Genomic DNA, 22,618 nt, shown 5'->3' with positions numbered 1-22,618 from the left:
TACCCACCCCAGTATTCTTGCTAGGAGAAGTCCATGAACAGAGGAGCCTGGTGGGCTGTAATCCACAGGGTTGCAAAGAGTCAGACATGACTGAGCGACTAACGCTAATGAAGAGGATGCAAGTCAGGAGCAGCCATGCAGAGGAGATGCAGGGGGCAGGTGAGAGGGGAGGGGGGCAGAGGACCTCCTGGCCTCCTTGGGTGCCCCACCCTCCCAGCACCTCCACATGCCCAGCATCCAGAAGCTCTCCCAACCCTGCCATGGTGGGGTTTTGACTGAGGTTTCGTTCTGTTCAGTTCAGTTCAGTTCAGTTCAGTCGCTCAGTCGTGTCCGACTCTCCGCGACCAGGTATGATTAAATCATTGCCCATTGGTGATTGAGCTCCATTTCCAGTCCTCTAATCACGCTGGGTCTTTCTGACCACCAGCTCCTATCCTGTAACTGTCCAGGGGCTCCTGGCCACTGCTCTTCTAACTAGCATACAGAAGATCACTCCGGAGATTTCAAAGGTTTTAGGAGCTGTGTGCCGAGAACCGGTACAAAAGACCAAAGATTTCTTAGTGTATTTCACAATCAGTCATTCAAGTCCATAGAGCAGTAAAGGTGCCAACCAGAAGGACAAAAGGGCCGTCATCGCAAAGTGCACGTCCCATGGCTTCGGTGACTCAGAGCAGTCTGCATCTGTGATGTGCGGTCCTGTGCACTTTATCTGGCCTTAGATAAAATTTGCCTTCAGTGGCAGCTCAGACCATGGAGTAAAGTGCACGGCCACCAGGCATTATGCTCATGGCGGGAGAAAAGGGCAGAGGGAGCTGATCATGGAATTGAATCTGGGGCTCTCCCAACTGTCCCTCACTTCCTGCTCCTATGGGCAGACTGACGCAGTCACCAGGGCTCACAAGCCAACTCTCTAGCTGGGTCCATGTAACAGTGTCTTTCCAGAAGGCTCCACCAGGGCTCTTGACAGTCTGACCCAATGGCCACTTCCTTCTTTCAAAACAGGGTGCGGTGCGGGGGGTGCGGGGGTGAGGAGGTAGTTAGGACTGTTAACCAGTAATGGTTCTGATTCTGATTAAGAAAAAAATTTTAAAAACCAAACTACTGGCTTTGACTTTTCCAGCTCACCTGGTTGGTAGTTTTCGCTACATAGAAATGCCAACTGCTATTTGCATGGATGCTTTAAATATTAGATCAGGAGATTGTGCTAACATCTTCAAACTGTAACGTGAAATAGCACTTGTCACAGGAATTAACTCCTACTTGACTGGAAGGATGACCTGCCTTTGAGTCTTTTTGAGTCCATCACATTATAAAGCATTTTCTCAGGTGCTGGTCTCTGAAGCAAACCAGTGACGTGAGGGGCAACGCCCCTCCCCCATTTCTCTGGGTTGCAGTTCCGTAAGTCCCACTACCATCATTATTTTTTAACATACTTATTGAGCTGTGCGTGTGGCTGCTCCCTCCAGCCCTCATTTAATTTCAAATCAGTTCAGCCAGCGTTGGAGCCATCTCCTGGGCCTGAGAACAAAAAGATTAAAATGGAATAAAGTTCTCCCAACACTTCCAGCGATGAAGCCCCCCCGAGCAGCCCGAAGGCTTTGATAAGGGAGTAGATTTTGTTCCCGATCAGAAGTTTTCGCTCAGATGCGTCAGGAGAGGCAGGCCGGGCGTCGGGGAGCTCGGGACCCGGACCCCAGCAGTAGCGGGGAGACGGCCGGCGCTGGCCGGCCGGCTGGGAGCTCAAGGGTTAAACGGTTTCCGCGAGGCCCGCCCTGGGGCCGCGCTTCCCGCTCCGCCGCGGTTCCTCCCTCCGCCGGTGACGCGCCGGCCTTTGCCCAAATATGTCCCTTTCCCCTCCCTCTCCCGACACCGGGCGCCCCGCAGGCGCCCCCGAGCCACGGGGCTGGCACTCGGACGTCGCTCGGCCTCAGTGTCTCGGGAGCACTTCTCCGCGATGCCCTTCCGAAAAGGTAGGCGGGGTCCCCGCGGAGCGCGCTCGGGCCGGGGCGGGAGACCTGAGCGGCCAGGTGCCCGGGGAGGCCGGTGCGGCGCGGGGACCCGGGCGCCGCGGTGTGCCCACCGGCCCCGCACTGCCCCTCTCCTTCCGCGCGGCCCCTCCGACCCCGCGTCGCCGCCTCCGGCCACCCGGTGTGCTGACCCCCACGTGCCCGAGCCTGTGTGCAGCGCGCGCGGCAGAGGCCGCGCGCAGAGCGTGGGTCCCGGTACTTGGATAAACCCCGATCGCGCCGCAGCAAGTTCTGAGATGCAGGTGGAATCGGGTCCTCCCGGCGGGCTGAAGATTTGGAAGGGGAGTGTTCTATGGCGGCCAGTGGTGGCGAGAGGTTCGCAGCGTGGGGTCCCGGCGGCGCGCGCGGGTTGCGGTCCGAGCCTCCCGGAGAGACGGGCGGGGTAGCACGCAGGTGTGGAAGCAGATCCGAGTGGGAGTCCTGCCTCCGGCCTTTTCTACTTACCCTCTGACTCTCGGGAAGTCGTTTAGCCGACCAGAGTCTCGGTTTCTTCATCCGCAATACGAGCGCGTCAGCTGGGACGTGTGGGTCGGGTGAGAGGCGCGCGGGGCAGCCGACAGAGGAGCGGCCCGCCTACCAGGCAAGACCTGCCTCCCTGTGCCCGGCAGCCTGCACCGAGCTTCCCACCGGGCCCACTTTCAGGCCCTGCTCCTCTGCAGAAAAGCCCCAGCTACTCCCGTGGCTCATTTTCCTGGCGGGGTGATGGAGGCCCTGCTGTGCCCCGGGCGCTGCAGAGCTGGGCCAGGACGCGTCATCCTCAGGTTGGAGCCCAGGATGGATGGAGGAGACTCAGTTTACTTTCCAAACAGAGCGCTCTGATTGACTCCTGCTCTTTCTACTTATATTGGCAAGGGCTTAGGGACCCACTGTCACTGGGACCCAAGGCTTCCCCACCCCCACCTGGGTACCAGTGACCCATGCCAGCGACTCCCTCTGGAACACCTGGGATCTGAGGACTGGCCGCGTGGCTTCCTCCCGCTGCCTCCACCCACCTTTCTGGCAGTCTCTACACTTCTTTCATCATCTCAATTCATCTTCAGATTAATGCTAGGGTTGCCCCGATTACCCTGCTGGCCTTTGTCCCTTAAACAGAGGTTGCTACGGTGCCACTGTGAGGTCCTGGTTGTGAAGTCTGCATGCCGGCCTGTGGGGATGTTGAGAAGGTAGGTGACAGCTCAGTGCAGGGACTGAGGGTTCTGTCAGGTCCTCAGCTGATGACACGTGGTCCCAAAGTGACCGGCTTCAATGGCTCCATTATTCCATATAATGGGGCTGCCATGTCTCTGGACACTCCCCAGAGTCCCCACCTGACCTCATGTAGCTGCAGCGTGAATGGTCATTTATCTACTGCGTCCGTGTGGTCTCTGGAGGCAGACTCTTGGGAGGCACAGCCGCTGTTCATTCGGAGGGAGCCAGCCTTTCACAGGAGGAGTAGGTCCTTGGGCAGCTGAGCCGATGTTCACCTGTGGAGGTTTCCCTCTGTGACGGCCTCGTTAAGTCACAGCAGACCTCTGTCCTCACGCTGCCCACCATGTTTTGACTTTTCTCTCTAGTCTGAAGAGAAGAACGTGGCTGCCTGAAATACTGATTCCTGTAGGGTCCAGGGTGTGAGAGACGAGCCTTGTGGCTTTTTCAGAAGCTTTGCTGTGAGCCAGGGCAAGGCTCTGGCGGGCTTGCAGGCCAAGCAGAACTTACCCACTTGATTGGGTTGGGACCTCCTGTTGAGAAATAAAACGCAGTGAGTGGAAATTAGGTCCAGACCAGGTACGTTTAGTCCAGTTCGGTGATGAGACAGCATCTGGACCTGTCAGGAGGTAGAAAGGTCAGCCTGTGAGAGGGGTTGCGACACTCCATCCCGGGAACCATCCCGCTGCTAGAGACTTATATGTATACATATACACAGAATATACGCACAGTATATATACTGAGACTTCAGTGTACGTATATATATATACTCTTTTATACTTTAAAGGGGGGATTCCCTGGTGGCTCAGATGGTAAAGAGTCTGCCCGCAGTGATGGAGACCTGAGTTCAATCCCTGGGTCTGGAACATCTCCTGGAGAAGGAAATGGCAACCCCCTCCAGTATTCTTGTCTGGAAAATCCCATGGACGGAGGAGCTTGGCAGGCTACAGCTTATAGGGTCGCAAAGAGTTGGACACGACTGAGCATCTTCACTCACTCATACTTTAAAGAATTTGAATCTGAATCTATTAAGTATTTTTAAAAAATAATTAAAAAAATGGGAAATGAAAAGACTTTTCTTCTCTCCCTGAAAAACGGCGAGAAGCCAGATGGAGGGCCCCTTTGTGGCTCACACCCAGAAGGCTAATTGACCGCTGTGTCTCCTAGGCTGTGTTTCTGTGTCTTGCAAGACAGATTCGGGGACCAGCTGGATCAGGGCCTGGCAGGAAGCACTTGGCCCGCTCATTCCAGGCAAGCTGAGAAGAGCTTAGTGAAGGGCCTATTACAAAGGTGCGGGATAGGGGAGAGGAAAACCACAGTGGGTATTACAGAAGCCCCGGCAGTCCCACCCCAGGTCGGGGGGGCGCTGAAGGTCCAGTGGTCACTGGAGCCGATGGCTGGATGGGGCCTGCCCCTCTCTGGAGGATGCTGGTGGCTCGTGACCCCGCAGAGTCGGCTTGCCGCTCCCTCCCTCTGACCCTAGGGCATTGGCAGCAGAGGGCCAGGAAGTTCGTCGTGTGTGTGCGGGTCAGCCTGTGGGGACCCGAACCTGCTGGGACCTGGCCTTGCCCTTCGTGGCCGTGGGTCTGGGGCGACAAACAGATCACCATTCAGGCTTCGGTTCTCGGCCTGTGCCTTGCCCCTGGAGGGGCTCGGTCGACGGCACTGAATGCAATGACAGAGTTCCGTGACTGCACACCCCTTGCTTGCTCGCTCATTCACGTGCTCCTTCCCTCATTCATTCTTTAGATGGAGCGTCTGCTGTACGCCAGGCACGCTGGAGGTTCTCTACCTGCAGTCACAGCCCCCTGGGCGTGGTCCACCTGCCGTGATGACAGCAGCAGGAACCATGTAGCCCGAATGGGGTGAACGGTGGGGCTGGGGTGGTGGGCAGAAGCCTTCGATGACCTTCCCCGCCGGCTGGGGGATGACATGCCGGCGCCATGTTCATGCTGTTCACATGTTCACCACGCTCACACCCGCCCTGGCCTCTCTCCTTGGTAGCTCCAGGGCTGGTGGCTGTGTGTGTGGGGGAACAGAGTGGGACCCTTGGTTGAACTGCTGGAATCTTGAGATGGGCCAGAGTGACAATGAAACACTCTGATGTTGACCATCAGGGAAAATCATGATAACAAAGGGGGCAGCAAAATCTTAGGTGGGAACCCAGGAGGAAGGCAGCGAATCGGGCGATTAAATCTGTGAACCTGGCACGTCCCGCTCTGGAGGACTTTGAAGCTAGGCTGGATGGTGATTTTCTAGGGGGTGGAGGGGTGCTCCGTTCTGAGTCTGGGGCTTGGACCAAATTCTTGGGACTCTCTCAGGTGGAGAAGCTGGAAAAATGTCTTTAGATGGTGGAGTCCTAGGTATTCCTGCACATCCCACCTTCAGAAGGGATGGGGAGAAGGGTGAGGTTCTCATAATAAATAACTGTGAGAAACCAAACTCACACTTAGGGAGCACCTTCCAGTCCTGAGGTGAGAGCTCTGCACGTGTGCACTCACCCTCTCAACCACCCCAGGACTGTTACATCCACTGAAGGAGTGAGACTCAGTGAGGCTCTGTACGCAGCAGTCAGCTTGGGCGCTGAGCAGAGCTGGACCGAGGCTCTGCCTTTCCAGCTTGGCCCACGATGATAGGCTGGGTGGGGATGTGGTACTTTGTGCATCAGGCTGAGACTGAGCAGCGTGAAAAGTCTGCAGTTATGGACCAGCAGCGTTTTCCACGTTAGACAGGAGCAGAGAGAAACTCAGATGCCTGAATCTTCTGAGTCCTTGAGGGAGGCCCGAGGAAGGCATGGAGCTGCACGTGGAGACAAGTCTCTCCCGTCTCTCCCGTGGCCCCGAGGGCACACCTGTCAGGAGCAGGACTCAGTGCCCTGGTCTGGCCAGATGATTGGCTACAGCTGCCCAGGGAGCCACCCCGGCCCCTGCTGGGAGTGGAGGCACAGACCAGTGCCACCATCACAGGAGAGGTGGCCCCTGAGGGATTCCTGCAGGTGAGCTGCTGTCAGTGGGTTTTTGGACCCAAGGTAGGGCCCTCTCCTTCCTTTCTCTCCCAGTAGGATTGCAAAAGACCCCGACTCCACCCTTCAGAAGGCTGGGCTGGTCCCCCGTCCCTCCATCAGCCCCTGCACTCCGGCGCTAGGCCAGCACCGCCCTCTGTCCTGCTGCAGGCAGGCCATGTCGTGGGGCGCTCTCCTCCCCTGGGTCCGGGGCAGCTTGCTGGGCAGGAGGCTCCATCTCAGAGACTCTGTCCCAGGGAAGCACCTGCCAGCCAGGCCGGGCCATCTCGTTTCCTTGAGCCCCTTGTTCCCCACAGGAGCCTCTGCTTTGTCCTCCTAGGCCTTTAATCCCTGAGCTGTGCCCCTCGAATGCTTTCCTGTTCCCTTAGAGCGAGTCCTCTGCCGTGGTCCATGTCCTGAGCATCCAGTGGTGGCCCCCAGGACCCCATGCTCCCACATCTGGGCTCCCCGCCCTCATCCTCTCCCCTGGGGGAGCCAACCGCCCCCTCCCAGGTTGGGGAGGGGGAGATGTACCATCCTTCATGGTACATCTGCACACACGCGGATACACACACAGGCTTCTGGTCCTGCCTTAAGACCCTGCTCAAGTTCAAGTTTTCTCTGCCCTGTTTTCCATCTATTCTGTGCAGATCGGGCTCTTGCAGGCACTTACTTGTGCTCAGTTTGCTTGCCCTTGATTTGGGGAGGGCCTGGATCTCATACTTCTGTCCACCCAAGGGGGTTGCAAGTGCTTCATAAATCCTTGTGCCTGCTTAGTTTGTCCAAAACTCCATTTTTCTCTGTGGTAAGCAGTTGTAGAGCCGAAGTAAGACTGTCAGATTCCCTGATCACTGAAAGATTTACGGCCATGCTCCCACGTGTAATCTAAAATAAAGACAACACCAAGCCATAAATGTAAGCAAGGCGGACACACTTGTGATTCTGACAATGGTCCCTATGTTTTTGATGCTTCTGGGTGAAACGGTACGTCCTTAACAACAGCACCTGATGCTGTGTGCCTGAGTGTGGTCTGCACCTTGGTGGGTTCATACCTGGGGGCCCCGTGCAGGTAGACGCTCTTCTCTTCTCCTTGTGGAGCTAAAAGTGCCCATTGCTCACACGTGCTCAGGATTTGTGGATCCGTGAAATGTCCGAGCCTCCGGCGCCCGCCCCCTGCCGCAGCAGGGGACATGAGTCTCTCTTTGAACTTCACAGGGTTTTCCCAGGGCAGGTCTGCCTGAGCCATCACCTGTCTCCCAGCACCCAGCTCCTTTGTGGGTGGCCTTCCTGTTTCCTTCTGATCTTCAGTGGGTCCCAGGAGCTGAGGACAGCCCTCGGCCTCAGCTGACCATTCGGAAACAAAGGGGCTGGCACCCTGAGATTGCTCCAGCTCCGGCCCAGGGACCGATGCTTCTCCCCTGCCGCTTGGATGCTCGTCACACACGCTTACTGCTCTGTCTGTCCCTCCGAGCTCCTTTAGCTAAGCTGGGCTGTGGGAGGCAGGGGGGGCCCCCACTGGACTGTGTCCTCCAGGGACTCTGTCCTGGGCACCCTGGACAGCCTCTCCCAGCAGCTCCAGGGGACGAGCTGACATCTCAGGAGAGTGGCAACTGAAGTGTCCTGGGTGCCAGGGAGAAGCGAATCCTTATCCCACTGGCCCGAGACGGCCCATCTGGATTCTGGCTGCACCTGTGTCCGGGGACTGAGCATGGGGGCCCAGCTCGGGTGGGGGGCATGTCGAAGCTCTGGGCAGGGGTCAGACAGGCGATGTGTGAGCAACAGGAGGGTGTGGGGCTGTCCGGCCCTGCCTGCCTCTGCTGGGATGGGCAGGGGTGCTGACGCTCTTGAGGGAACAAACGTGTTCTTTCCAAGGACCAACTGCTTTGGTATTTTGACTGTGGGCTTGACCTGCTGAACCTAGAGTGGGGTTCAGGGAGGCCTCCCCCTGAGGCTGCTTGGGCTCATCCAGAGACCTGGGGACCTGGGCCAGTCCAGTCAGAGGGAGAGCAAGGTTCCATCAGCCCGTGGGGGTGAACAGGAGCTTAGCAAGGTGCAGGAAGAGAGAGGGAGAAAGACCCAAGCAGGACCCTGGGGAAGGCTTGGCCCCTGGTACCACGGCCCCAGGGTGGCAGGGGCGGCCGACCTAACCAGGACCCCGGGGAAAGCCAGGCCCCTAGCACCACGGCCTCAGGATGGTGGGGGTGGCAGGTGGTGGCTGGGGACAGGGCTCCAGGGGCACCGTCTGTCTTATTTCTGGCTGCACACTTGGGTTGTGCTTAGCTGCTCAGTCATAGCTGACTCTGCAACCCCACGGACTGTAGCCTGCCAGGTTCCTCTGTCCATGGGGATTCTCCAGGCAAGAACACTGGAGTGGGTTGCCTTGCCCTCCTCCAGGAGATCTTCTCAACCCAGGGATCGAACCTAGGTCTTCTGCATTATAGGCGGATTCTTTACCATCTGAATCACCACGGAAGCCCACACTTGGGTTAACTGGGGGCTTTTTTAAAAAGTCTGATGTGCCAGAAATTTTGATTTAATGGTACTGAGTTGATGCCTGGAAGAAAGATTCATGAAACAGTCTCATCCTTAGCATACAGGTAGACGGTGACATTTCCAGTCAGTTCCATTTCATTAACAATGAAGCTGGTCAGGCTTCAGCAAACCCACTTCAAGGCCACGAACAGGGAGAGCCCAGCACTCTTGAGAACGCTCTCGTTGCACCTCAGGGACCAGGAAGCCCTCAGGGCGCCTCCAGACTTCTTGCCGCTTGGGCTCTGGGTGTGACGGAGGGTCTTCGGCAGGTCTGGGGGTGCAAGGGATCTTCCCAAACTCAGTGGGGTGGGGGGCTTTGTGAATCTGTGTCAAAGGAGGGAGGCCCCCACCACGCAGCCATCCATCTGCAAGGGCCACCTTTCTCTGGGGAAACATCAGAAAACAGATGTTTGGGGAACATGAGGAAAGAGGGGGTTACAGCTGAGGAACTTGGGAGAAAAGTCAGGAGACGCACTGGGAGGCCGGATGGGTCGAACAACCCCGACCCTTTGATGTTACTTCAGTTGCCTCCAGAAGTCCTTCGATTGCACAGCACATGTCTGTCCTTTGCCTCGTGGAGCAGGATCGGGTGAAGCGCCAAGGGTGCAGCAGGGAACTGGCCAGACGCCTGCCCTCGTGGGCTTCCATTCTGACGGGGAGACAGTGAGCACAGCGTCTGTCCACGGGATAACCGCGCTGGGTAGAAAAATAACACAAGACGAGAAGGCAGGGGGTGGGGGGCTGCTGTTTGCAATAGGATGGTCACTGAGGGGACATTTGAGCAGGGACCGAAGGGGGTGGGGAGTGAACCTTGTGGTTTCTTAGGAGAGTGTCTGGCAGGGGCATGTGTAGACGAAAAGGCCCTGCAGCTGCCCTGGGCTGAGTATGGAGGTGGGAGGGGCTGAGGTAGGGTGGGTGCCGGTCATGGTGCAGAAGGGGTGGCGGGGTGGTGTGGGTCCTCAAGGCCGTTGTAAGGCATTGGTCTCCTCCCTGCAGTGGGATGGGAGGCCCTGGGAGGGACTTGGTGGAGGGCAGGCACAAATCAACTATATTATAAAGCCCTCAGGCTGGCACGTGGCTGCCCTTCTGGGACCAGACTGCAGGTGATGTATTCAGGAGGCAGAGATGGCAGGTCTGTGGATGGATTGGATGTGGAGGGAGAGAGAGCTGGGGTGGCTCCCACGACTGCCCCCAGCTGACCTGTGGCCATGCTGGGCATGTTACTGTTGACAGTTGCGTGGTCAGCGGACAGGGCAGGTCACAGTGGGGCTGGGGCCTCAGTGACTGCTGAGTAACCGTGAGAGGATTCAGGAGGATTGGGACTTGGCAAGCGGACATCTGCAGAGATCCAGTTTGCTCTGGGCTGATCTCCAGACAGACGCTTTTTGTAAGAAGAAACTGGCTTTCAAGTCAAATCAGCGTTGACCGTTCTTTTTATTAAAAAAATATTTATTTGGCTGCATCGGATTTTAGTTGTGTCATGCAGGATCTTTCATTGCTGCACACAGACTCTGTAGTTGCGGCACGCAGGCTTAGTTGCCCCGCGGCATTTGGAATCTTCGGTACCTGCTGTTGTTCAGCCCCACAGGCGTGTCTGACTCTGCGACCCCATGGATTGCAGCACGCCAAGCTTCCCTATTCTTCACTATCTCCTGGAGCTTGCTCAAACTCAAGTCCATTGAGTTGGTGATGCCATCCAACCATCTCATTATCTGCTGCCCTCTTCTGCCTTCAATCTTTCCCAGCATCAGGGTCTTTTCTAATAAGTCGGCTCTTCGCATCAGGTGGCCAAAGTATTGGAGCTTCAGCTTCAGCATCAGTCCTCCCAGTGAATATTTGGGTTGATTTCATTTAGGATTGACTGGTTTGATCTCCTTGCTGTCCAAGGGATTCTCAAGAGTCTTCTCCAGATAGTCTTCTAGTTCCCTGACCAGGAGTCGAGTCCATGTCCCTGAGATCTCCCCATTTTAGCATTGACAGTCCCCAAAGCCAGCTGCTTCCTCATCCCAAGCAAACTGGGATGGATACCTGACCCACCTTCTGCCAACCCTTGTGCTTTGGGCTTGATGACCCCTGGATGGCCTCTTGTTGGAGAAGTAGGTTTGAAAACATTCATTTTGGAGCAACAAATAGAATGCAAGTTATTTTTATGGCCCTGGGTTACAGACTGGAAAGTATGGAAGATAAGTTTCGAAGCAATTCTGTCAGCAGACACAGTAGAAAATCAGAACAAGAATGTTATCAGCAACTTGCTGTAATAACAGCAAAGGAATCTGAATCTGCAAATTGCCTGGCTTCTGCATGAAAAACCTAAAACTCAAATGTCATCCCTTTTTCACGAAAGTGAGTCAGTCAGCATCCACTTTACCATGAGTCATGTTTGCTGTCATGACATCATTTCCCAGACGTAAAAATGGGGAACAAAACATGGAACCCACTTCAAGCTGAAATCATGTTTGATGCAAATCCCAGATGATATTAAAGCTTTTTTGTATAAAGTCATTTGAATGCAGGGAAAGGTCATGTGGTCACTGACTGCTCTAGAGGAAATCGGTTTCTTCGTTATAAAACTTCTACAGATTTCATTTGTGGTCGCCTCCCATTACGTAATACAGGGCATGACGGTAAACCGGTCATCCGTACCCCAGAAGCACCAGCTGTGCCCAGTAAGTGGGGTGGCCTGTGTGTCTCTGTGGCTGTGTTCCTTTTTCTGGCTCCTGTTAGAAATAACCAAAGGCCTGGGAAAACCTTTCAGAAATCAGCCAGTGTGTAATGGGATGAAGGAGAAAAAGAAATTCTGCCTCTTCACCACTCTGGAAAATGCAGGTGGAGAGCGTGGTGGAAGGCACCATTTTCCCCTTCTTTGCTGACAGGAAGGCTGGCGTTATGGAGTGTTGGGTAGAACGTGAGCCAGAAGGGTGTTCTCTGACATATTGCTGGAGGGTGAGTGAACTGACTCGAGTGCCTGGGAAATAGCCTGGAGCTGTGTTACAAAGTGGATACCCATACATCCTGTCACCAGGTGTCATTCTTTGTCACCAGGTGTTATTCTTGGGTGTGTCACCGAGACAGACTCCTGGGCAGCTGGTGTCCACTAAGACTCTGTTAGGAGTCCCTTTAAACACCCCGAAAGCACAAGAACAGAAGCATGAGTTCATCCTGGTATAGCCCCATAATGGAGTATTCTGTGGCCATCTGAATGAGCTACACCCTGAAGACAGCTACACTCAGTATTGCCCATGACTATTAAAAAAAACTCAAAACATTGGATACAGATGCTTTAAAAAAAAATAAAAGCCACAAAATCTAAGCAATATGCTTTTTTTTAAAACACTTTATTCCCTTTTATAGCTTTTTTTAAAAAAATAATTTATTTGGCTGTGCTGGATCTTAGTCGCGGCACGTGGGATCCTCGTTTTGGCATGGGGATCTAGTTCCTTGCCTAGGGATGGAACCCGGGCCCCCTGAGTTGGGAGTTCGGTGTCTCAGCCACTGGACCACCAGGGAAGTCCTACAATTGCTTGGTTTTAAATGGGTGAATTATGTCTCAGGAAAGCCGTTCCAAAAACCAGACAAAAAATATTCATTGTCTTCATGGCAGCTGCTTTCTCAGTCTTCAAGAAGCAAGGTTTTTTCTCCACTTTCTGGATGAGCAGAAAGAGAGAAAGATTTCACAGACCCTGCCAAAGTGATGGGTGACCAGGAGGAACAGCCGAGGCTGGTGCTGGGTTCCAGTCTCTATCTGGACTTCTGCCCTCCTACCACGTCTTTCTGCTTCTTCCGAGGACGCTGGGTTCCGGGCAGGAGTGACATGGACCTTGGCCTGGGGGTGCCCCAGGAGACCTCAGGGGGTGTGGGAGAGCTTACTGGGTGGGCAGGAGGGACTTGATTCCAGTCCTGTGATGTTTCTGCCTGTCAGGGTCCTCTGATGGTCCCTTCATCTCTTGGGACTTTTGTTCTCTTCTATTAAAGGAGGAATTGGCTGGGTCATCTCTTCCAGCAAGTGCACTGTGCGATTCTAGTGATCCTTTCATCTCTCATGCTGTCAGGGTTGGTTTCTTCAATATGCATTTGCGTTTTAGTACCCAAAGGACTACAGTAATGATTCCTACGTTTAACTGGTAATACATGTAGTGTATCTAGTTATCTCGATGGGTATCCTGAAGGTCGTTCAGTTTTCATTAATCCCTGTTCTTCATCCCCTCTACAAAGTGTGCGTCACACTAAGAGCTGGTATATAGGCGACTTGAACAAATCACAACAGGACAGTCTCGTCTGCTCTGAAGTGTCATCTTGTCTTTATCTGGGGATCCATATACCTGACATCTTTGGTGATTACAAAAAGGTGGTTTACACCAAGACCTAAGTGAGTCTTTCTGTTATTGGCTTACATTTTATGTGTTTTTCAGCCGAGGTGTAACATATATACGGCAAGTGTTCAAATCTCGATCGGTCTCAAATGTCTGTAGGTGTTGAATCCGCTAAGACATTGGAAGCAATTCTTTACGTTGCAAGATCTAGCCTTCTCTCTCCGGAGGTAATGGTTCCTATGCCATAAAGTGTGTTCACTCCATTTCCCCAGCTGGACCGGAAGCTCCTGGGCAGTGTCCCCTTGTCCAGCCTTGGGCCCGGTATGATTGATAACCATACACTGAATTAACGAAAGAATTAGTAGGAACATTAATACTTCAGGCCTCAAAGGATATCACTCTCTGACTTGAGGGTCTTTCTTTCTTCTTGATTAACTTATTAATAGAATCTTCTCCCAGCCCCTGACAGTGATCGCACGGAAGGTCCATGCAGGGGAGCCTGACCTTCACAGGAAGGAACACAAGGCTGCAGAGCCAGGGCCGTGTCCAGAGCCTCTGGGCTTTGTAGCCCCCTGGCTCGGGAGCCCATAGCCCCTCAGCCTCCGTGTGCTGTTGACCCTGTAACACCGCTCTGATGACTTCTCTGAGGGGTGTTTCCACGGGTTTTATTCTGCCTTGTACCTCTCCTTCATTGCCCTACCTGGTTAACAAGTCAAATGCCTCTTTTTCAGAAGGGGACCAGTTTGGGTTAGACACTGTCCTCTTCAAGCTGCTTAGATTGAAGTCCTAAGTTATTCCTGCCAGGACACCTGCTGTCCCATTCACACAGGGCATCTGGGGGGATGTGCAGAATGAATCAAAATCCCTGAGAGGAGGGCCCTGGAACATGAGATAACAGAGTTCAGGCCATCCTGGGTCTCCTCCCAAAGGCTTGAGAACCACGGCAGCAAGTGTGTGATGAATGAATGACACGGGCCTGGCCGACCTCCTGTCACGAAGGAGATATAACTGGCCAAAGTGGGGACCTTGGTTTCAGGAGACCTTTTCAGTGACCCCATGTGCTTCTTAATTATCAATGTCCACGTTGCTCTTTGATCTGCACCTGCCCTCCTCAGAGTCCATTGTAAAGAGGCCCCTTCCGAGCACGTGAGCCTCCCTGGGGGGACACTGCCCTGCTGAGAAGGCGGCCTGGGAGCAGATGGAAACCTTTCTGCAGCGAATGTTGGACAAAACACCTGGGACTCATTTGCCCCAGACATGTCCCTTTCACTGCATATGTATTTTGTGTTGATTTATGTTTGATGACTCAGAAAATAGTTCTCAGGTCCAGGAGCATTCATTGCATGTGTCAGCAATGAGTGATACTCCTGGCCTGGAGGAAGTTTTCCATTTCTGTCTGTATCGCTTTCTACTTTAAAAAATGTTAAGCATTTAGCAAAGTTGCAGGCACAGCACAGGGGATGACCCGCATTGCCTGGATTCCCCAGCGGTTGTTGCATTTTACTGTGTTATTGTCTCAGGGTGTTTTGTTGTTGTTGAAACATTTGAGACTTCATTGCAGACATCCTAACACTTCATCCCTAAATACTTTAGCGTGTTCCTCCCAAAATCAAGAATGTTCTCTTAAATTATCCATATGAATTCGAGGATTTTTAAAATGATGATCACATGTGTTAGAATCCAATCCTGACCTGATGGATTTTAACGCTCAAAACGTCCCAGATTTAACAGACACCCTTTCAAGTTGGCTGCCATGTCTTTTTGACACATTCCCTTTGACTTTTGAGCTCTTCCTTATTTTTCTGGCACCACCAGGTGCTTTGTCTCTACATCCTGTCTCAGCCTTGGGATCAGCGGCTGCTCCAAAGAGCCCTGGTTTCTTTCACTGGAGGATGGTGTTTATAAGTCAGACCTGGGCTCTGGTTTGATTTTTGCTCATGGGCTACCATTGTTTCTGGGGACTTTTCAGTGGATAGAGCTAGGAAACATGCTTTAAAAAAATATAAATTCATACTGCTCTCATTCTGGCCCAATACCAGATAGCTCTTCCTCTCCTTCCTCCCAATTTTGCATATTTACCTTCTATATTTTCCCCAGGAATCTTTTCTTTTTAAATCTTGGGGCTTCCCTCGCAGTCCAGTGATAAGACTCCACACTTCCACTGCAGGGGGCATGGGTTCGATCCTGTCAGGAAACTAAGATCCCAGAAGCTGCACCGTGACCCTTTTTTTTTTTTAATCTTCACTCTCCTTTACTTCTGGTATTATTAATTTGGTACCCAAAATTCCTTGTGCTGAATAACTGATTCCCCATGAGTGATGGCAGTAAGTGGATCATAAATTCAGTGCACAACTGGGGGCTGATCATCCTATCTTCTGGGGCCTTAAAAAATATCTGCAGACAGGAGTTCTGAAGGAGACCACAAGCAGGAATACTTCGGTTCTTTCTGTATCTGCCAGTCATTTCACAATGCATGTGTTTTACTTTAACAGAATTTTTACCGTAAAGTTACAGGGTGTAGCACCCCCGCACCGGCTGTCTGAGTGCCCCCAACTCCTCTGGGCAACAGGCCTGCTCCTCACCCACGGCCAGGAGCAGATAAGCAACATGCAGCTAGGACCACCAGGCATTTAAAGGAGAAGAAATAAAAAATGTTCGATGAAGATTGCCTCTCCCCTCATAAAAGGATCAATAGAAGGAAAAAATGTTTAAATGATGAACAGACATAAACCCACAAAGATATGAGACTCAAAAGGCTGCCAGGCAGTTGAACTAAGGACAGGGATGAGGGTCTGGGGGCTTCAGAATGAAGGAAAGGTGTGGTCCACAACACCCTCCCCCAGCGCCCTGCAGACAGGTGTCTCCGGTGAAGAAGCACTGTCTCCCATAAACAGGACCCCTTCTAATGTGAATTTCTCTTATAAAAAGGTTAACTTTTCCTGTCTCTGCGGTCTCTCTAAAATAACCAGCTCAAAATAATCCTTAAGCCAGGAGGCATATTTTAGGGTGGCAGGCTCTGCCGCCCTCGATACACCTCCTGGAGCCAGGCTGCGGGGACGGAGATGGCCCAGGGGCTGGGGGAGAAAGAGGGGCAGGCAGAGGGCAGGTGTCTGCGGGGCCTCCGCCGTGGGAGGCCAGGCAGGAGCCTGCAGGTGGAGCCCTGCCCCAGTGGCAGCGGCCGCCGCCTCGCCCTCCCTGGGCTGACGATGGGCGCGCAGGTCAGCTGAGCCCGGCTGCCCTGGGAGAGGTCACCCCGGGACACCAGGCGGCGGCGGCGGCGGCGGTGGGGCAGGAAGGGGCGGGGCGGGGTCGGGCGGGCGGGGCGGGGCCGGGCGCGCGGGCGGGCGCGCGGATTGGCTGCCTGCGCGGCGCACGGCCGATCAGCGCGCGCCCCGCCCCGCCCCGGTGCGCCGCACGCCGCGTTCACGTGGCGCCGCCCCAGCCCGCTCAGCAGCGCGGGTCCTGCACGTGGGCGCGGCGTGGCGTGCACCCCGCGGTATCCGCAGGCGCCGCGTTCGGGTTCGGCGCCTACCCTCCCCGCGGCCTGGTTTCATTTTCCGGCCTAGGGTTCTTTCCGAGAAGGCCCGGGCGTGGCCGTATCTTGTTTAAAGCGCCAGAGGAACTAGGGCGGCAGGTGGTTTGCCATCCGGGCGGGGCCGGGAGGGCGCACCGCAGAAGAGGAAGGATAGGGGATAGGGGAGATTGCGTAAGCCCGTGCAGTGTTTTTATCTTCGGGAAGTAAACGGTGCAAGTGGCCGCGTTTCGTTTTCCTGCCCGGCAGAAAGATGTACCAGAAGATGTACCAAACTGATCGTGGACGCGGTGTTCCGTGTGACACGGTGTAAACAGCTTGCACAGCCTCCCTTGGAGGACATCTCCAGAGGGTTGGGGGCCTCAGTGGCCCCAGGAAACCGCGGCCACCTTCTGCGTGCGAGCTCTCCCAGCCCCCATGGGTTGAGGCTTAGGTGTCTCAAGCTTCGACCCCTAGCTGAACAATTCTTTCCCCAGCCCCTCACCCTCACTCGGAGCCTAGAATGAGTTGGGTCGGTGGAGGTCTGGAGTTAACTTTCGAGAGTGACTCAGCTAGTGGAGGGTCAGGAAACCAAGTCACGTGAGGAGTGGTTGAAGAATTGGGGTGTTTAGGCAGGTCCCAGGGGCACACAAGCCCAGCTACAAATATGTGAAGGACTCTTGGATTGCTCTGGTACCATACTGCCTGAGGGGACAGATCAGGGTTGTTTATGGCAGGTGAATTTCAGGTCAATTAAGGAGAATGGGCAGCAAAGAACCTTGCTGGAGTTTTATCCAGGAACCTGGTACAGATAGGTGTTTACTTGTTTCAATAGGAAAATGGTGGCGCATAGATTCAAACTCTGATCTGCCAGATTCCAGAGCCTTTTCATTTTTCATAATGCATCTGTTTTAATGCAGTGGGTTACTTTGTGGGTAATGACAGTGCCAAAGTGTTTCTGCAGTGATGGAGTGCATGGGACTGGAAGGTTCAGCCAGCCCTGTTTAGCCGTGTCACTGATTTCTGTATCTGATGAAGGATCTTATCCTAGGCCAGACAAGGATACCAGGGCTACCTGAGAAGGGGGAGGTCCCCCCATTTCACCAGCAAGTCAGATTTTCCACCAGGGCACATGTCTGCTCCGTTGGTCCTGCAAGTGCTCTCAACTTGTTGAAACAGTCCTGACTTTGAGTTTAACAAATGTGGTCACAGGGTCCAGTTGTCATCAGTCTTGGTTACAACCTCCCAGCCCATTTTTTGCGTCTGTCCCTCTGCCCCTTGTGCACTCCATCTGTCTAGACTCAGGTAAACGTGGGACTAATACAGTAAGAAGTGAGGTCTGGGGGAGCAAGTAGGACTGAGTGTGTCAGTCCTACAGGCAGCATGAGACAAAGTGCCATGAAAAGTCAGGAGGGGAGGGCCCAGGCTGGTTAGATTTCAGTCTGTGGCCCCTAATGCCTCAAGAGTTCACACTTTTTAGCCTCTAGAGAAGATGCATAGAGGAAGTGGCCCTCTTTGAGGTCTTGGATTCACATTATGAATTAATATCTTCAAGCTTTCTGAAAAGCTGAGCTCTTTAGGAGTAGTTTTTTGTCTCCACTACATGTATTGTTCAGTATTTCTCAGGTTAGCACCCCTGGGAGGAAGGTAGGGGTGTGAAATGCATGTAACATAGGAGGCAGAATCCAGTTTTTCTTGGATCTCTAGTGAACTTGGTTACAATTTCTTATAAAAGTAACCCAGGGAGAAAATACCAGGCTGAGCCCTCTTCCCCTAGAGGAATTTGCCTGCGGCTGCATCCACCCTGCACACAGTTTTTAGACCTCGAGGCGGCTGTTGCTGGATGTCCACTCTTTTTCCTTTCAGTAAGTTTCCTGATTATTCACCCTTAACCTCCTGGGTCCTCCCGTCTCCAGGGTACCAAGACATTGGCCATCTCCCAGGCAGCCCAGTCCAGCCCTGAGCAGCACCACAGAGTGAAGTGTGTCTGCCTGCCTCCTTCTGGCCTCTTTCTGCCCTTCTTTCCTATCTGCCAAGTCCTCTCCTGCACTCTCCTGTTCCTCACAACCTTCATGGCCATCATCTGAATTTCCTTTATCTGCTCTTTATTTCTGTCTACTCTGGTTGCTGTGCATGGTTGTTTTCTCTAGTTATGGCGGGCGAGGGGCTGCTCTACAGTTGCGGTGCTCAGTCTTCTTGTTGCCGTGGCTTCTCCTGTTCAGCTCACCCTCTAGAGCAGCGGCTTCGTCGTCCCGCGGTATGTGGAATCTGCATGAACCAGGGAGCAATCCTGTGTCCCCTGCATCAGCAGATGAGCTCTCAACCACTGGACCACCAGGGAAGTCCCCATGGGCATCGTCCTAAAGGGATAGTGTTGGCAAAGAAGCCAGTTCTGACTCCGTGTTGGAACTGTTTCTTTGATTTGCTTTTCATTGCTTTTGTTGTTATAGGGAAGGGCCTGCCTCAGAGTATCCTGCCTTTCTGCCTGACTGTTAAAGTGCCTTTGTTCAGAGCCCTGTCCACCTAATACATCCCTTGCCTGAGGCTTGCCATTCTAGGAGATACTTGCAAGATTAATGGCCTTCTTATTTTGCTTCCTCATCTCCTGGGATTTCTGGTCTATAAAAGAAGAGACACCCCCCAGGCCCTACACCAGCCGCCCCCCCCCCCCCCCAGCATCATCAGATGGTTATTTTGAGGCACTAGCTTGCCATCTTCTTGGTCAGCCAGCTACCCATTCAAGTGTCTCCTTTGCCTCAACTCCTCATCTCTTGGATTCCTTGGCCTATCATGCAGCAAGCAGAGAGAGCTGCTGCTGCTGCTGCTGCTAAGTCGCTTCAGTCGTGTCCGGCTCTGTGCGACCCCACAGACGGCAGCCCACCAGGCTCCTCTATCCCTGGGATTCTCCAGGCAAGAACACTGGAGTGGGTTGCCATTTCCTTCTCCAATGCATAAAAGTGAAAAGTGGAAGTGAGTCACTCAGTCGTGGCCAACTCTTCGCGACCCGGTGGACTGTAGCCTACCAGGCTCCTCCATCCGTGGGATTTTGCAGGCAAGAGTACTGGAGTGGGTTGCCATTTCCTTCTCCAAGAGAGAGCTAGGACTCGGTAACAATAGTAGCTTGGTTTGTATTTTTACTGGTGAACATCCTAGGATTAGGGTGGGAGCAAAGGTAGAATCACATCCTTCTTTTCCCAGCTCGCCCCCTTCTCACCCCAGCCTTCTCATCCTGAAGGACCGCTGGGGTGGGGCCCAGATCTCCCAACTGTGAGGTCCCCACTTCTCCTGCTTACTGAGCCAAGGTTCCGCTCCCCAGCCAGCTGTCTTTCACTGTTCACTTATAATTCATTCAGTAAGAGATTCTGTCAATGAGATCAAAGCCTCAGACTTTGTGCTGGAGGATGGGAGTGCAAGTGAGCGTGAGAGGTGCAATGTTGCTGCAGGCTCTGGAGGCTCGCGTCCTGGGTTCACACACCAGCTGTGTGGCCTTGGGGAAGTTCCTTCCTCTTGCTCTGCCTCAGTTTCCTCACCTGTCAGCCTTGGGGGGTGGTTGTGAGGATGAAGCAAGAAGCAGCCCGGTCTGGGCCTGGCACGTGCTTGGTAATCTATGGCTGGTGCCCTCTGCCCAGTGATGCTAGCTCTGAGGATGTTGCTGCCACCCGCTGCTGTCTGGGCTTCAGTGCGCTGGTCTGGTCAGTGCGGGGGGGGCAGGTGGTCAGCACTGCTGCTGCCCCGACAAGGGCTCAGTGCCCTTCCAGACCCACCTAACTGTGATTCCCAGGCCTGCCCTGTGGAAAGGCAGGCTGTCTGCAGTGCTGTGTTCAGGAAACTTCTAGAGGTCCATCTACCCAGGACTACACCTTCCGAAGGGGTCCTCAGCCGAATGACCCCCTTCCTGCCACCCCAGGTTTTCTGGCAGGGACCACCGTCTGCTTTCTTGGGAGTAGCCAGTTGGGTGGGCCCTGCGCCTGGGAAGAGAAGGACTGTGTTCCTCACTCACACAGCCTGTGGGGCTCTGATGGGGTCTCTGGTGGCCACAGGCATCTTAGCTTTAGTGGGAAGAAGAGGGTTCAACCCGCGGCCAGTCTCGGGAGCTGTTGGGAGACAGGTGTCCTCAGTAAGTACAGAGCAGACCGTGTTCCCCTGGGATTTTTTATTTTGATCTTGAAACTTTGTTCCTTAGGCTGCCAGGAGGTGGGGGTGTTTGTGTGTGTGGTGTGTGTGTGGGTGTGGGTGTGTGTGTGGTGTGTGTGTGTGTGTGGGGGGGTGTGTGTAAGTGAACTTGCCTTTGCCTGTTGTGGGTGTGGGGGAGGAACTACGAGAAAGAGGTAGTTTTCTGAGGTCCAGAGAGAGGCTCAAAGTCTAAAGAATCTTTAAAAATCCTTCTAAAAAGTGTGTGCGTGTTCAACCGTGTCTGACTCTTTGTGATCCCCTGGACTGTAGCCCAGCAGGCTCCTCTGTCCATGGAATTTTTCAGACAAGCCATTTCCTACTCCAGGGGATCTTCCCCACCCAGGGATCGAACCTGTGTCTCCCGTGTCTCCTGCATTGGCAGGCGGACTCTTTGCCACTTACGCCGCCTGGGAAGCCCCTGTAAAAGCTGTGGCATCCTTAAATGTGTATGTCCTGGGGTGAGATTCCAGTTCCTGGGCTCTGCTACAAGATTTGCCAGAAGAGTCAGAGACCCTCAGGGAGGACTGGCCCCTCCCTGCCTCTCACATTTGTGTTTTTATAAAGTTTCCATTTCAGTTTTGTATGTGCATGTCCTTGAACCTCCAGCATCTCTGAGGTTCTGGGTTTGCACTGGGAAGACTGATGTTCTTACTGGTTGTGTGTCTCACTTGCTCACCGGAGTGACTTGACTTTTCCTCTTCCCTGTTTGTAGGAACCTTAAATTAGTAACATTTTGGGAGTCTTTTTTTTTTTTTCTTCTTTGTGTCCAATCTCCTGGACTTCTTTCTGTGGTTATTTTGAAGTGGCGGCATTGGGGGATGTGCCTCGGGGGCCCGCCCACCAGTTCTCTAATGAGGAGACTAGTTTGCTTTCCGCGGGAGAACCAAGTTTACCATTTACTGGAGCTCCAGAAAGAGCCATAGATCCTTATCCCAAGATAGGAGGGTGTGAGCCTAGAAGCAGTTTAAAACACTCTGTACTTTGATCCTCATCTTATCCGGAGAGACTGCTTAGATTGTTTGGTGATCTAGAAATCAGAAAGAGGACGGATGGCTTTCACATCAAAAGAGAGCTCTATTCTCCAAGCTCACTCCCACCCTCCTCTGCGCCTCATGTGTGTTTTCCTTCCTGTCCCTGTAACAAACAGAGTACAGAAAGACATAATGTTTGAAAGGGACTAGAAACTTCAGCCACAGAAATTCCTGGGGCGGTGGCTGGTGCAGAGGGGAGATGAAGAAGAAGAGTGGAGGTGGGATTTGTACGGAGGTGATGGTCAAGCAGGAGCAGAGTGTCCTGGGGGGTGAGGGGAGTGAGAAGCCGGAGGATGACCTGTGTCTGCCAGGACCCCGAGCTTCCTTCCCTTAGTCTCGCTGTTGGGAAAGGCAGCTCACGCCACGTCCCTCCTCACCGCCCAAAGCATGACTTCAAGTGCCAGAAGAAAATACCACAACTTCTTTTTCTACTTACTGTGAACTCATCCTTTTTCATTTCTAATTTTCAAGCAGGTTTTATAATGTACATAATATTATCAGCACAGTGGTATGTGTATATAATTTACAACTAAAGACATACCTTCTTGGGAGGTGGTGGTTTGCCGTCAGAAGAGTTGGGAGGTCACTGCCCAGAAATGATGACGCAGCAGGGAGAGACCAGCGCTCCGAAAACCTGAATGCTCCTGACTCATTGGAGACTTTCTTGCTGAAATGCAAATTTGTGTTCAGGACGTCCCTGCTGGAGCCCCAAATTCTGCAATTGGAGGGCTGACTCAGAAGGAGGGAAATAGTGGTCCCTGTACCTGCCTTTGTTTTTGTAGTAGTGTTCCAGTTGGTGTTTTAGTCATTGAGGGAAAGCCAGTGGGGGGTCGGAACAAGATGCTGTG

The 22,618-nt window shown here is 53.4% G+C and overlaps 2 protein-coding genes across 2 annotated transcripts in view; one reads left to right on the top strand and one right to left on the bottom strand.

Annotated features, from left to right (window-relative positions):
• Positions 1-836: 836 nt before the first annotated feature.
• LOC129556835 (uncharacterized) lies at positions 837-22,618 on the bottom strand. The gene is made up of 2 exons (XM_088844206.1): positions 22,312-22,618; positions 837-3,745 (listed from the first exon to the last, which is right to left on the bottom strand). The coding sequence occupies exon 2, from the start codon at positions 2,520-2,522 to the stop codon at positions 1,650-1,652; it is 873 nt and encodes a 290-aa protein (XP_088700332.1). The 5' UTR covers positions 2,523-3,745; positions 22,312-22,618; the 3' UTR covers positions 837-1,649.
• Positions 1,829-22,618, top strand: part of PFKFB3 (6-phosphofructo-2-kinase/fructose-2,6-biphosphatase 3) — an 82,249-nt gene continuing 61,459 nt past the window's right edge. The window contains exon 1 of the mRNA XM_055427015.2: positions 1,829-1,970. Within this exon, the coding sequence (XP_055282990.2) occupies positions 1,955-1,970 (16 nt within the window). The 5' untranslated portion in view covers positions 1,829-1,954. The remainder of the gene's footprint in view (positions 1,971-22,618) is intronic.

The sequence above is a fragment of the Moschus berezovskii genome, chromosome 15 (genome assembly GCF_049115385.1).
Source record: "Moschus berezovskii isolate FMDL1 chromosome 15, NW_MosBer_1.0, whole genome shotgun sequence".
Taxonomy (NCBI): Eukaryota; Metazoa; Chordata; class Mammalia; order Artiodactyla; family Moschidae; genus Moschus; species Moschus berezovskii.
The sequence above is the reverse complement of the archived record's forward strand: the minus strand, read 5'-3'. Positions and strand labels throughout refer to the sequence as shown.